General features: G+C 40.4%; 1 protein-coding gene across 1 annotated transcript in view; it reads right to left on the reverse strand.

Annotated features, from left to right (window-relative positions):
• Positions 1–14,382, reverse strand: part of CDK17 (cyclin dependent kinase 17) — a 1,919,677-nt gene that overhangs the window by 56,959 nt on the left and 1,848,336 nt on the right. Inside the window, exon 15 of the mRNA XM_044087623.1 lies at positions 10,223–10,265. Coding sequence (XP_043943558.1) covers positions 10,223–10,265 — 43 coding nt within the window. The remainder of the gene's footprint in view (positions 1–10,222; positions 10,266–14,382) is intronic.

Raw genomic sequence — 14,382 nt, forward strand, 5'->3', positions numbered from 1 at the left:
ACAATGTGCATATAAAGTGACAATCAAAGATCTGTGTATCATTCAAACAAAACTACAGAATTTAACTGGCACCTGCAAAAAAGAGAATCATGATTCTATGCAGCATAACGAGATAGAGAAAAAAAAATCAAGATGATGTCACCAATACCCTGCAGCATTAAACAACAGGACATAGTCAAGTTGGTAGGTAAACATAGTTAGAAAGTCTGCCAAAACCCACACAACACCTAGAGAACGAAAAAGTGGAACCAGAAAGCCAGCACAAAGGCAAGACTCCCTTCTAGCTCACCGGTAAAGTGCGTGTGAATGGACTCGGGCTGCTGCTATGCCCGACCAGGGGAATACGATAAAGAAACTGATGATCAGCTCTCTCAGCTCACAGGACAGTGTAGAGAAACACAACCTATAATCTGCCACTAGCAAGAATGCACTTTTTAGGACTTATTCACTCAAAGCTGGCTACTGTTTAAACAGTTTAGATATAGAGGTAAGCAAGCAGCAATCCTAAACTTAATAAATCTGGATCTTCATAATGGAATTTGCTGGTCCATTTATATTTCTTATATATATATATACATCTATATATATATATATATATATATATATATATATATATATATATATATATATATATATACACACATATATATATATATATATACATAAATATATATATATATATATATACATATACATAAATAAATATATATATATATATATATACATACACACACATATATATATATATATATATATATATATATATATATATATATATATATATATATGTTATAAATGGAATATACATTTATATTTTTGCACACAATATTTAGGCACATACCTAATTTGCAAGAAAGGTGTGGTGGGAGACATTTAAATATTATACATTTCAAACAGTCTATTAAGATCAGTGCTGAAGAACATATTTAAACAAAATACTCACTGCTCTTAACATTGCAATATTTACAAAGTTATGACTCTGGGGATGTAGCAGCAATGCTAAAAAACACTGTTTGCATTAGAATCTGAAATAATTACTTTCAATACCCATTTCATTAGGCAAATGACCAAATTAAATCTGAAGTTTCTCATAACAAATACAAAGTCAGACTTCTGGCTTGATGCACATCCTTATAAGAATGGTGGCTGGAGGCAAGATACCAATAAAAACGTATTCATTACTGTATCATAAAACAATACTGATAAAAAGATGTGTGCACTTCTGATGAATTCAAAAAAGACTTGCATAGATGACCACAAAAAATTATGCCATTTTGGCATTTGACCAGAAGATGGCAGTATATTAAAACAGAAGGAATATTTTCTTAAAAGTGATTTAGTCCAGTTTTGCTTTGTACCCCATACCTCTCAACCTTGAAACATCAAAAGCTGGACAAAGGCTCATGAAAAGTAGGTACAACCAGCCAAAAATTAGGATGCTGATTAACATACAATTTACATACATAATTATGTATATCTGCCCACTCTAGTGGACTTGTGGGATATCAAATTTCAAACGCAAATTGAACAGCAGCCTTTTTTCAAGAGACACGTAACTGTAACGTGATAATCAGCATAGTAAATATGAATATTTACAACACTTAGAAAATGTAAAGTATGACTTTCAAAGGTTGACCATGTTAAATGGCCATAAACTTGACTTACAAACTAAGTAAAACATATCTGAAGTGAATAAATACACAACATTCCTTTAGTGTCACAAACAAAATTTACTAATGCATACTAGGAAGCATGTTGCTCACCTGTGCTTAATGCATCTCAGTTTAATACCCTGAGCTGTATGCTGCCGCTCTCTGTAAAGATTAGTCTTGGAGTCCGACTCTCTGTCCACCTGCCAGCACCAATTTTGCAGTTAAATTATATCTGCCTGGGGCTAGCAAGACGTTCATGCCATCAAAACTATAACACGGATGGGTAGAGCTTCACCCATCTAAATTTACACCAGGCACCAGTTAATTAAGAAACTCATATTAATTCCTGTGAAAACATGTCATAGTGTCATGCTGCTCAGCAAATTAGAATAAGTTTCAGTTAGTCGAGCATTGAAATCCCAACTTTTTCGCTAAAATGAAAGTGAAACATTCCCATATTACAAATATTAATCCTCAACTTGCATGCGACATGCCCTGATTGGGTTCTACACGGAAGGTGGCGATTGCAACTTTTTTTTTTCTTATTTCTTTTGAAGTGGCTGTATTCAACAGTCGTAGTTTACTTAGTCGCAAACTATGATTCCCAAAGAGCAATGCAACCTGTTCCTCATGTTGGTTACCTTACCTGCCAAACCAAAGAGTAGAAGACAGATGTGCGTACATTTTTCGAGTGACATGACCCAGAAGATAAGCACAGAATGGAATGGTATACTGGTGAAATCATTTTTGTACACCTGTAAGGAACACTGAGTGGGTTGCCCGTTACTGTAAATTAGGAAGATATGTGGTGCTGGCTTACAATACTAATTTTATTTTTTTACATCTTTAAAATGCATACAGGCAGAAGTTGCAGAACTCTGCAGTACCCAGTTGGAAATGAGCTGTGACAGTGGAAGTTGTTCCTGGTAATAACACTTTTCAACCTGTCTTTAACACCCCCCACCACCACGTCCGCATTCCACAGACTATTGCGCAGAATCGCAGATACAATTTAAAGTAGGGACTTGGGGAAATAGCTTAACACAACAGAAAGGTTTATGACCGGTGCACATTTTGTATGACAGTCCCTATAGCTGATGAAATCTGGATCGCAAGTCCGCTACGTTCCTCAAATGTAACACATAATCATGTAGTATTCTGGTAACAATTCTGGTTATACAAACAGGTTTTGTTTTTTGTCACATTGTTTTAATCCTGGGGGAAATCTAAGTATGATAAAAATTCGGTTTTACTTCTGTTCTGGTGATCCTAATCCTAAGGCGTTGTTTTACAGCACCACTCAGCTGTATGCATGGTTTACCAGAGGCAGGATGAGGAACTTTCCACAGTCAAGGGGACCCTTAGCAACAAAATGTACCTAACTATTGTTATGGTAGCATAAACACTTTATATTGGTCTTTTGCATTTTTTATTGTTAACTGTGTAATCCCCTGTACTGCGAAAATCGTACAGCAGACGGGAAGATGGCAGTACTGCACAGTGCTTGGAATTATTTGTAGTTTTGTACAGTTGCTGCATATGCTGTGGGATGCTAAGCAAATAATGCATTGCAATCTGAGGCAGAGTTGTGGGCTAATTTAGTTGCTATATTTGGTCTAGGACACTTTTTATCAACTTACCTGAAAGTGGTGTGCAATGTGCATCTATCCTGTGAGAAATAATTACGCAAAACAATGAAGTTAATTTTGTATGCAGTGTGGTGGGAATTTGTATGTGTCGGGGGTAGTATTTGCAGGTAACTTATCTAATGGTGTCCTGAGTATTTTTTGGTAGCCGGAGTATGGAACTGATGGGATTAGGAAGGAGTGACAAGTAATTTCTGTAGTGCTTGGTCATTTATCATTAAGTCAAAGTGTGCTCATATTTGATTCATTAAAATAAATGTTTATGTGTACTTTGGATATTTTGTACAAACTTAGCCATGTAAATATTGGTATGCATACAGAGTAGTCGGTAAAAATCCCCAGATGCCCAAGGCAGGCAGCAAACTCTAGGTTAAGAAGGGACGGTTGCAACAGCTTTAATTAAAAAGAGTAAATAAATAAAAAAAAAAAATTGTGATTTGAAGGGGACACTCAGGAATTTGTAGCACCACATTATTTTAGCCTCAAAACCGTGAAATACAGAGGAATTCGGTATAGTTGAGAGGTATGTTTGTACCAAATTCCTACTCCAACTACAACGAAAATGGACTTTTTTCTGGTAGTTCTACACTTTCATTTAAATGCAAACAAGCAAATGGTAAAAATGTTGTGTTGGCCCTAATGTAAGAAAATTCAGTGAATTTAACCACATCACTCCCAATAATGAAATAACTACATTGCAATAAAAAAAAAAGACTTCATGTTTCAAACTACAAGAGCCCCATCTGCTGGATATAACAAGTTATTCTGATTCCGGTATGAAAAAGTACAGTTGTGTACCTACCATAAATGTAGATGTTCGAGTGTCTTCACTGTTGTAGTCATTACACTTGGGTTATCCTGCTGGCAGGCGACCTGTAGTCGGCCCAAGTTCCAAAGTCTTGGTCCGGTGTTGGTTGCTGTTGCCTCTTCCCTGACGTCAGTGCGCCAGGGGTATAAAAGTTGCAACAGACGCCATTTTCTTCAGTTTTTCTTGCCCCAGATGTCAGGTGCCCCCAGATATGAAGGCTGTAAAGATAAAAATATGCCAAACAACCATGCATATATTACTACAAACATTTCCTTCCTCTAAAAGCAAATAGGTTGTATAGAGTTGAGAAGTACAGAATAGTCCCAGCAAAGAGGGGGAAGTGGGTGGGTAACCAGGACTGCAACAGTGAAGACACTCGAACATCTACATTTATGGTACGCACACAACTGTACTGTGTTCGTGTTTCACTGTTGCAGTCATTACACTCGGGTAGAATCCCAAAGCTGAGGTAGGGTGGCTGGGTCTAGATTGGATTTGGCGAGGCTAACAAGCCCTGCAGAATTGCAGTAGCAAAGCCTGCTCTGGATTTGGAGTAGAGAGGTAGGTGGTAGTGCTTGGTAAAAGTGTGCACTGAGCTCCAGGTTGCAGCTTCTAAAATGTCTTTGGTTGGTACCCCTCTGAGGAAAGCTGCTGAAGTGGCTGCTGCTCTGGGAGAATGAGGCCTAATGCCCTTGGGCACAGATTTGCCCATGTTGTGCATAACAGAAGCAGATGCAATGCCCTATCCATTTGGAGATTGTCTGCTTTGTAACAGGTTTTCCTTGTAATCCTGCAGCATATGCTACAAACAGTTGCTCAGTTTTTCTGAAAGCTTTTGTTTTGTCCAAGTAAAATTGTAGTTGTCTGTGTATATCCAAAGAGTGCAGAAGTTTTTCCCCTTTATTCTGGGGATTTGGGTAGAAAGTAGGCAAATGAATAGTTTGGTTTAAGGCCACATTGGAGACCACTTTTGGCAATAATGTTGGGTTCGTCCTTAAAGAAACCCTGTCCTGGTGAAAAATGAGGAAAGGTTCCACAGCCATCAATGCCTGTAACTCTGAAACTCTTCTTGCTGAAGTTATTGCTAGGAGCAGAGCAATTTTCCATGACAAGAATTTTAGATCAGCTGAGCTGGCTGGTTCAAATGGAGGCAGTGTTAGTTTTTCTAAAACAAAATTGAGGTCTCAAGTAGGTGCTGGTGCTCTCCTAGGGAGTCTTATATTCTTTGCCCCTCTGAGGTACTGTCGTAGTACAGGATGTGAGAAAATAGGAGGATCCGTATTGTAATGAGCTGAAATGGCAGAGGCATGGATTTTAATAGATGAAAAAGATAGGCCTTTGTCCAACATCTCAGTCAGGTATTGCAAAATCTGAGGCATATTAGGGACCAGAAGGTCAAGCCCTTGTGCCTGGTTCCAAGCACAGAATCTCTTCCATTTTTCTGCATAAGATTTCCTAGTGCTAGGTCTCCTGGCTTCCAAAATTACATCCATAACAGCTTTAGAGAGAGGTGCAGTCTGAGTGGCTACCTTATCTGCCATGCTGCTAGGTTTAAGGTTCTGAGTTGACTGTGCAGAATCTGATTGTTTTGCTGTGTTAGAAGTTGAGGGATTTGAGGTAGCGGCCAAGGTGGGCCTTGGGACAAAATCTTTAGGATCGGGTACCAGTGCTGGCGTGGCCAGTCTGGTGCAATCAGGATCACTTTTGGTCTCTCTTGTCTGACTTTTAGAAGCACCTTGGTGAGAAGAGGCATTGGAGGGAAGGCATAGACTGTCAGGTTTTTACAGCTGAAAGATAGTGCATCCACTTTCCATGCTTGAGAGTGATAAGTCCTTGTGCAAAATTTCTGTAATTGGCAATTGTGAGGAGAGGCAAAGAGATGTCTGGGCGTCCCCACTCCCTTGTTATCATGTTGAACACTTGTGGATTTAGCTTCCATTCGTGAGGATCCATGAGATTTCTGCTGAGTTCGTCTGCCAGTGTATTCTTTGTTCCTGGCAGGAATTGTGCTTGCAGATGTACCTGGTAGGTCAGTGCTGTGTTCCACAAAGTCATGGCTTGTCTGCATAGGGGGTAGGAATGTATGTCCCCTTGCTTGTTTATGTACCACATAACTGTGGTATTGTCAGTCTTTATTAATAATTGACCTGGATGTATTAGGTCCTTGAAGGCTGTCAGGGCATTCTGTACAGCTAGCATCTCTTTTTGATTGATGTGAAGATGCACTTGTTTCTTGGTCCACGCGCCCTGAATACATTTTCCTGCCATATGTGCTCCCCAGGCATAATCCGATGCATCCATTGTTATCGTCTGCCTGGCTGTAGGTAAGGTGAAAGGCTGTCCCTTGTTGTGGTGACAGGCCTGGGACCACCATCGAAACTCCTGTTGTAGGCAGGGAATCAAGGTTATGACTGTCTCTAGGCTGTGACAATGCTGAGTCCAAACACTTTTTAGATACAATTGTAGTTTCCTCATATGCAGTTTGGCATGTGGAATTAGTAGAATGCAAGAAGCCATGAAACCCAGGACCTGCAGAATTTTTCTTGCAGGGAGCTGGGTCTTTGTTGTTATCATTTGAAAGTAATGTGTCAGTTGCCTCTGTTTGTCTGGCATGAGATAAGCCATCTGGGCAGTTGTATTTAAGCTTGCACCCAGGAATATTATCTCTTGAGTGGGCACTAGTTTTGATTTATTTTCGTTTACTGTGTACCCTAGGCAAATTAGCAATCTTTTTACAAATGCCAGGTGCTTCAGAAGAATGTCCTTGCTCTCTGCTTGTATAAGGCAGTCATCCAAGTAGGGATATATTTGAATTCCTTTTTGTCTGCAAAATGCAATTACTGGTGCCAGGCATTTTGTGAAGACCCTGGGCACAGTAGATAAGCCAAAGAGCAGTGCAGAGAATTGATAATGCATTGAGAGCCTGCTATAAATCTGAGGTGTCATCTGCACGACTGTCTGATTGGGACGTGCAGGTATGCCTCCTTGAGATCCAAAGTAACTAGCCAAGCCTCTTTGCCCAGCATGGGCAGGAGTTGTTGTAGTGTTAACATTTTGAATTTTGGAACATCCAGGAAAGTATTTAGGATTGACATGTCTAGTATTGGTCTCCATGCTTTGTCCTTTCTGGGTACTAGGAAAAGGCGTGAGTAAAATCCTTGGCCCTGTTCTTCTTGTGGAACTTTTTGAATAGCTCCCATATCCGTAAGAGCAGCAATCTGTTTTTGTGCCTCTGCCCATTGGTTTTGTGGCAGGTCTGGCATACCTTTTGATTTTGGAAGAGTGTGGAAGTGGAACCTGTACCCTTGAGAAACTATATTCAACACCCATTGGTCTTGGGTGATCATGTGCCAATTTTTTGAAAAAAATGCTAGCTTTCCCCCTAGGGGTGCTGTCAACTGGTAAGAGCTTAGCATTTGAAGAGGGAAGTCATTGTGACTGTTTCCTATAAGGTTGTGATTTGTCTTCTCCTCCTTTGGGGGTTGTAGCACCCCATTGTTTAGGTCTGTATGAGCCTTGGGGCTGAGATGTGCCTCTTGGGCGACTGTATCTGCCTCTTTGTGCCCTGTCTGACACTGAAAAGGACCAATTTTTTGAAGGCCAGTTTCTGCTAAATCTAGGTGGTTGAACCTGTAAGAAATCTTTCACAGTTTGCATTGACTTTGCTTTATCCTCCATTTTCTTTAACACCTCTTCTGCCTTAACACCAAACAAAGAATCATGCTGTAGTGGAGCATCCAATAATTTCACTTTAACATGGTCAGGTAAACTTTGTTCTTTCAACCAAGCATGTCTTTGAATAACTGAGCCTGTAACTGCTGCTTTACAGGAAGCCTCTAATGAATCAAAACCACATTGCAGAGTATGTTTTCCCACTTGTTCAACTGCATGCAATAAATCCTGCATTTCTTTACTGTCAGGACCTTCTACATTTGTAACCATTTTCTGCAATAAATCCTGCATTTCTTTACTGTCAGGACCTTCTATATTTGTAACCATTTTCTGCTTTAACAATGACATGAGATACTGTTGATATTTAAACATGTGAAACTGGCAGTTTAAAGCTCTTACAGCTAAAGTAGCAGAAGTGTAAACTTTTTCCCCCCATCTGTTCAGAGCTCTGGGAATCCCTATCCGAAGGGACAGGATTTTTGGCAGTGGAAGCTTTAACCCCTTTAGGACCCTGAGAAATAGTTTCTGGGTCTGCAGCAGGGTTTTTGTAAAGGAATTTATGAGAGTCAGGGACCCTGTAGTACCTGTCTGGCTTTAATGGTGCAGGGGGTAAAGAATCTGGAGACAGACTGGATTCAGAAAAAACATCATCTACAATATCAAGCACAGGGGGGATAGCTAAGGGCCTGTGCTGAGGCAATAGAAGGAAATCTCTGAGCCTTTTCTTGGATTCTGAGTAATCCTGGCTCTCCCAATGGAAATGCTCCCTCATGGTGTGCAGGGTTGCCCCAAAAGAGTAATCCTCAGGCTGTGAGGCTGAAGGAATGGACTCTTCAGCAACAGAGTCCTCATAGGGAGGGAGAGAATAGCCCTGGTCAGAAGAAGAATTAGAGGAAATGGAAACCTGATCCGAGGAATCATAATCAGTGTCTTGCCTAGGCCTTTTGTCAGGAGGGGGATGGGAGCCCCTGATTAAAGTTATAAGGTCTTCGGCCATTTTAAGCATCTGTTTCTTTGGCATGGATGCCTGTTCTGGAGAATCCTGCACTTGTTTCCTTGTCTTTAATGTTTTTTTTGACTTTGCCTTTGCTGCTGTAGTAGCTTTAATTGTAAGCTGTGAAGGTCTGAAAACACCCTCAGAAGCCGGTGCCTGCTCAGCGGCTCAAGACCCATCTGAGGGTAACTTTTCCATAGGCCCAATACCTTGAGTTTCCACAGGCCTCGGTGTCCCCACGTGGCTGTTGGTTACGGCCTGTGGCTCTGAGGTAGCGGGTGTCAGGGGCTGCGAAAGCACCTCACTGAGAACCGGCGACTGGCCTAGAAGAGGCTTCGTCGTCGGTTTTGGACCTCGGATGCCTGTCTTTTTCTTTGTCCTTGCGTTTTTTATACATTCCAGTCATCAGTTGTTCCGACGGCATTATGTAATTAAATCTTCGTCCAAAATAATGTAAAGCAAAATCAAACTGACGTTTAATAGTGCGTTTATTGAGTCTAGCACAAAACCGACAACTAGTAATGTCGTGGTCAGGGCCTAGGCAAGGAATGCAGTAAGAGTGAAAGTCCTTATGAGGTATTTGCTTCCCACAAGAAATACAATTATTAACTTTTACTGACATCGGTCTGGAACAAGAAAAAGTTTCCCCAATGGGGTACTTAGCTTTATTGAAGACTTCGGTTCTGAAATTCCATTTTGAAAATCTCAGGAGTCGGCCGACCGGCACTTGCGAACTGCTTTTGCTTTGGGCACCGCGCGGCAAGAAAGACTGAAGAAAATGGCGTCGGTTGCAACTTTTATACCCCTGGCGCACTGACGTCAGGGAAGAGGCAACAGCAACCTGCGTCGGACCAAGACTTTGGAACTCAGGCCAACTACGGGTCACCTGCCAGGAGGATAACCCAAGTGTAATGACTGCAACAGTGAAACACAATGAACATCGGTGCCTAAACTTACTTGATTAAAAAAAGCATGTACTAGAGATAAATCAGGTAGTACATATGCCAAACTATTCTTACTGGTCATTACTCATTTTAAAAACAAACAATGCATTATTGAAAAAAGTTACCAGGCATATGATGGCTTCCCAGCAGTACCTTCTCCTCCTACAAAAAACTAACATTCCAGAAAGTCAACATTTTTTTCCTTTCACACTTTTTTGGTACATTATCGGGTAACATTTTTCCTCTACAGTAACGCTAAGGAGTTACATATTGAACACTGATGAATGGATTTTGAGGAATAAAGTGGAGCTGCTAAATGTTCATGCATTATTCCACTGTATCCTAAATTAGGCAAGTATAGTTGCAGCTAAATCATATAACTAGAAGGACTGTCATACTTTTCAGAATGCTTAGGGGGTTTCAGTACCACTGCAGAAAGTTATTTAAAATAGCATAACATCACTGAACATATTCTCACTTAGGAAGCCAATTTAAGATTTACTCACCTGAAGAAATTTTGATAATAGATCTGTTCCTTCAGAATCCAGCCTGAAAAAATAACATACAAAAATAAATTTAATTTATTCTCAAAGTCTGTAACCAATATGCAGTTTAAAGCAACAGACTTCAAGAAAGCAGTGCTGGCAAGTATATATTTTTATATTTTAAAATGTTCTGACGCACAAAGCATGTTAAACTAAGAAAAAGCTGCAAAAATAATGTCATCTCATCACTTTAACTGATCAATGAAAGAACTCTTCCTGATTTGTCCATAGTAATTTGTTTTCACCATGAAGAAACTGGTGGTTTTCTGTAGAATCATGTATTTCAGGATGCCTGTGCAGTTGCACATGACATGACATAACATGCTGACTACACAAGTGTTTGTATCCATTGAACCTTCTAGTTTATCCCATGTTATCACAAGCACCTTCTTGAATGTCAATAAATAATAGAGATGTCATATTACATTATTATATCCATGGTATTACATCACATAGCTGTCTAATTTACAGGGAGGTCTTACAGGTACAGTTGGTAAAAAAGCTAATTATCCAAAAAGGGATGAATGGAGATATTCTGACTCCACCAAGAACAACATTCTTAGAGCTCTGATATAGTAAGAATACATCTTGTGTGTCATGTCGACAGCCATCCTTGATGGGTGCTTGGATGGGCTTAATACTGAAGACAAATATATTACCATAGGCTTATAGGCAAGTACTAAGCTAGCTGTCCTTGTGGGCCATTTTACGACTATCTACTTTCCTTTTTTATGCTCGAATGAACCTATCCCCATTTGATTAGAGATTGGCCTTACCCATCCCATAGTTGCTAATTATATATTATCCCTAATGAGAATAACTGGGGTCATACAACAGATAATTTGAGAGGACCTATGCATGGGATAAACCATTTAGCAGCTACCTCTGTCCATTAGTTGTACAGGGGGCAGTCCTAGTGCAATTTTTCTGTTTCTCATCTATAGATCTAAATTGTGCTTGAATATGGACAGGGATGAATTTTTTTATGTGGATGGTGAGTCTGTTTCAGAGCAGTGACATCCTCTGTGATATACACCTGTTCCTCCAAACTGATCTGTTGATGTTGCATTTGCAGATTCAATGGCTGCTCCTAGCTTGCAGTCATCTGCAAACTTAGTCAGCCAGAGCTTTTTCAGAAAAGTAGATACCAAATAGGAGAGGTTTCAGCATAGAACCCTGGAGGAACTGGTGACTGGTCTCACTGTGGACATAACTTCCCCTAAATGGATTTCCTTCATCCTGTCTGCAGTCCAGCAGGTGATATTAGGGGTTTACTCTCAGTTTATCTTTTCTACTATGACTGAGTGAGGAACTGTGTCAAAAGCTTTGGTCAGGTTGAGGTATGTGGCCACGTACCATTTTCTCTTCATTCAGTTCTTTGATGACCTTTTCAAAAAAATCCACCAGGTTGAGTAAGCATGACCTGCCCTTGATCAATCTCAAACTGAAACAGGTCCAACATTTGGAGTTTCCCTATGCCCTGATTGATTACTTCCATGACAAGTCTTTTCCATACCCCATGGGTGGTCAGACTTGCAGGTAAGTGCCTGGGTCTGTGGAAGGTCCTCTCTTACATAGAGGAATGACTGCAGCTTTGCTCCTTTCATTTGGTACAAAGCCTTTATGGGGGCGGAGACTGAAAAGTGTTGTTAGGTGTGTGGCTAAATTGTGCTTCATGCTATTTAAGATGCACCCACAGATTTTGTCAGGATGCGTCAACGCAGTACTTTTAGCTTCTGTTAGCACTTTTAGGACTAGATCTTATGAGATAGCTGGAAGTTAAGCGGTTTCACGTATATCTTGAGGAACAGACGGAGGGGAGAGAGGGGCAAAGTTGAGTTAAATTTATCAGCCAGTAAATGCTCTATAACTTCTGTCTCAGTATACGTAACACTGTTCACAATCAGCTCGGCATTGTTGCACTGTGCTTTGGAGATTACAAACATAACTAAAAAATGCCTTATGACTGTTTTTAGCTTGGGTACCTATTTTAGCCTTAAACTTGGCTTTGGTGGATTTCACTAAGCTCCTGGGTTGTTTATTTCAGTGACAAAGGATCAAACATTCTGGGAATTACTCTTCTTATGTTTTAATTTTTATTATAAATCTTGTTGATATTGTGGTTCCTTGTTTCTGGAGTTTGCCCTACACTTGTTCCTACTGGGTACAGCTGCCAGGGTGGAACAAGCTGGAGAAATACATGAACAGAGAGCTCAGACTCCTGGAAGTAGGCCTCTCATATGTAATGTGGTTCACACAATAAATACACTGAAGACCACGTGAAAAGATATTCTTAAAGAAAGCCATGGAAACTCTGATGGCATAAAGGGATAAAACCAAGACTACAAAATGGCTGGTATGGGAAGAACAGGTGAGTCTTGCCATGAGGTGGGGCACACTAGGAACATATAATGCCACAACTCCTCAGAGAAGTGGCGTCATGAGAAGTGCATTCAGCCACCAAGCTGGAAATGTGGCAGCCCCATCTCAGCTGCATGGCAGTATGTACCAGAAGACACAGGAGAGTGATAAATATCATTTGTTCACCATTTAGAAGACAGAAAAAGACTCATACTAAATACACCCTCATTGCCAGGATGCTGGTGGGAACAGAAACAACTGCTGAGGCTCCTTGTAGGATAACTTACCCTGACCAGCACTGGGGGATACCCAGAATGGAAAAACAAATACGTTTAGGTGATACAACAAGACCTGATGGACAGCAGACATGTTGTGAAAAAAAGTATATAGAAAAAATTCTTTAAGAAAGCACTGCAAGAAAGAAAACAGCATTTGCCAAAGGGAAGTAGGGTCCCTGACAGCAAAACACAACACAGCTGCAAAGCCACTTGGAAAATGTCTGCTTGGCAACTGCAAGCCTTATTCTACAGCATAGGAAACAAACATAGGGGTGGGAGGTTGGCATAAGTCTATAAGGTGTTTACCTTACAGACACAAAGTGCAAGGTGTGATTCTCACATGGAGTAATTTGGCTAAGCTAAAAGTAGCCCACCAGGGCAGTTAAGCCTAGTTCTAACCTACAAACAATTAATCCAATATCCTGGAGTTCCACACAAAGATCAACACAAGATTTAATGATAATCCCCCTCACCTGCATTCAGCTACTGCAAAGAAAGCTAGTAAAATAAAGAACTGATACAGGCAAACCTCTAAAACCTCACCTTTGGGAGAAAAAGTGAATTTGTTTTATAGAACATCCTATCTCTGTGAAAGACTGATACAGATGATATAGATGGCTCCCTATGCAGAAGGTCCTGAAGCTCTGATGACTACAGGTGATAACCACCAGACAAAGTTTTTTCATTATTCGTTTTTCACTGCCACCAATCAAGCAGGCTTGAGTGGCAGAAGAAAACCTGTTAATTATGAAGTTCTGATCCCACTGAAGGGAGATGGTACTTCAAATAAATACAACAATGCAGCACCTCATTTATAAACTTCTTGAATAGGTGACTATGGCACAATCCTGTCCTCCATGAAGTCATGATGTGCAGAAGCAGCTGACATGTACAGCTTCAGTGAGGAATAATTGAGGCCGAAACTGCACAGATGTCTGAAATACATCAATATCACTTACATGATAACCAAGACTGTACTAAGTTCTGCTCTATCTAAACATAGAATCATTTCCTTTTTTTATTGATATAAGATTGCCAAAGGGAAAGCTTACATGCAGCCTCAATCAACTGACACGCCAGACAGAAAATTAGGAGTGACAAGTGAATACATTTCAACAGCTAGACCCTGAGGTGGGTCCAGTTGTCACCCCACCTGCTGGAGATGACATTGGCAAGAGGGTATATGCTTCTTATATCACTAGGACCTTACTGTCTAAAAGCAGACACTTTCAGAACACAGATGGTATCAAGAATGAGTTTTGGTCTTTTTGGCCTGTACCCAGAGATGAGGTTGGTAATGAACAAAAAGATGTATGCTGCATGCAGGAACCTTTTTTTTCATGGGAGGGAGAATACATTCCACGAGTACCTTCTCTTGCCCTGATGGATTCAGTAGAAGGGGAAAAACCTTCTCCTGAATAAAACAGGTCAGTCTCAAGAACGATCAGTTCCAGAAGATCCTGACTATTTACATCCCCTTAA

This window comes from Protopterus annectens, chromosome 11.part0, assembly GCF_019279795.1.
Source record: "Protopterus annectens isolate FY-2018-M chromosome 11.part0, PAN1.0, whole genome shotgun sequence".
Classification (NCBI taxonomy): domain Eukaryota; kingdom Metazoa; phylum Chordata; order Ceratodontiformes; family Protopteridae; genus Protopterus; species Protopterus annectens.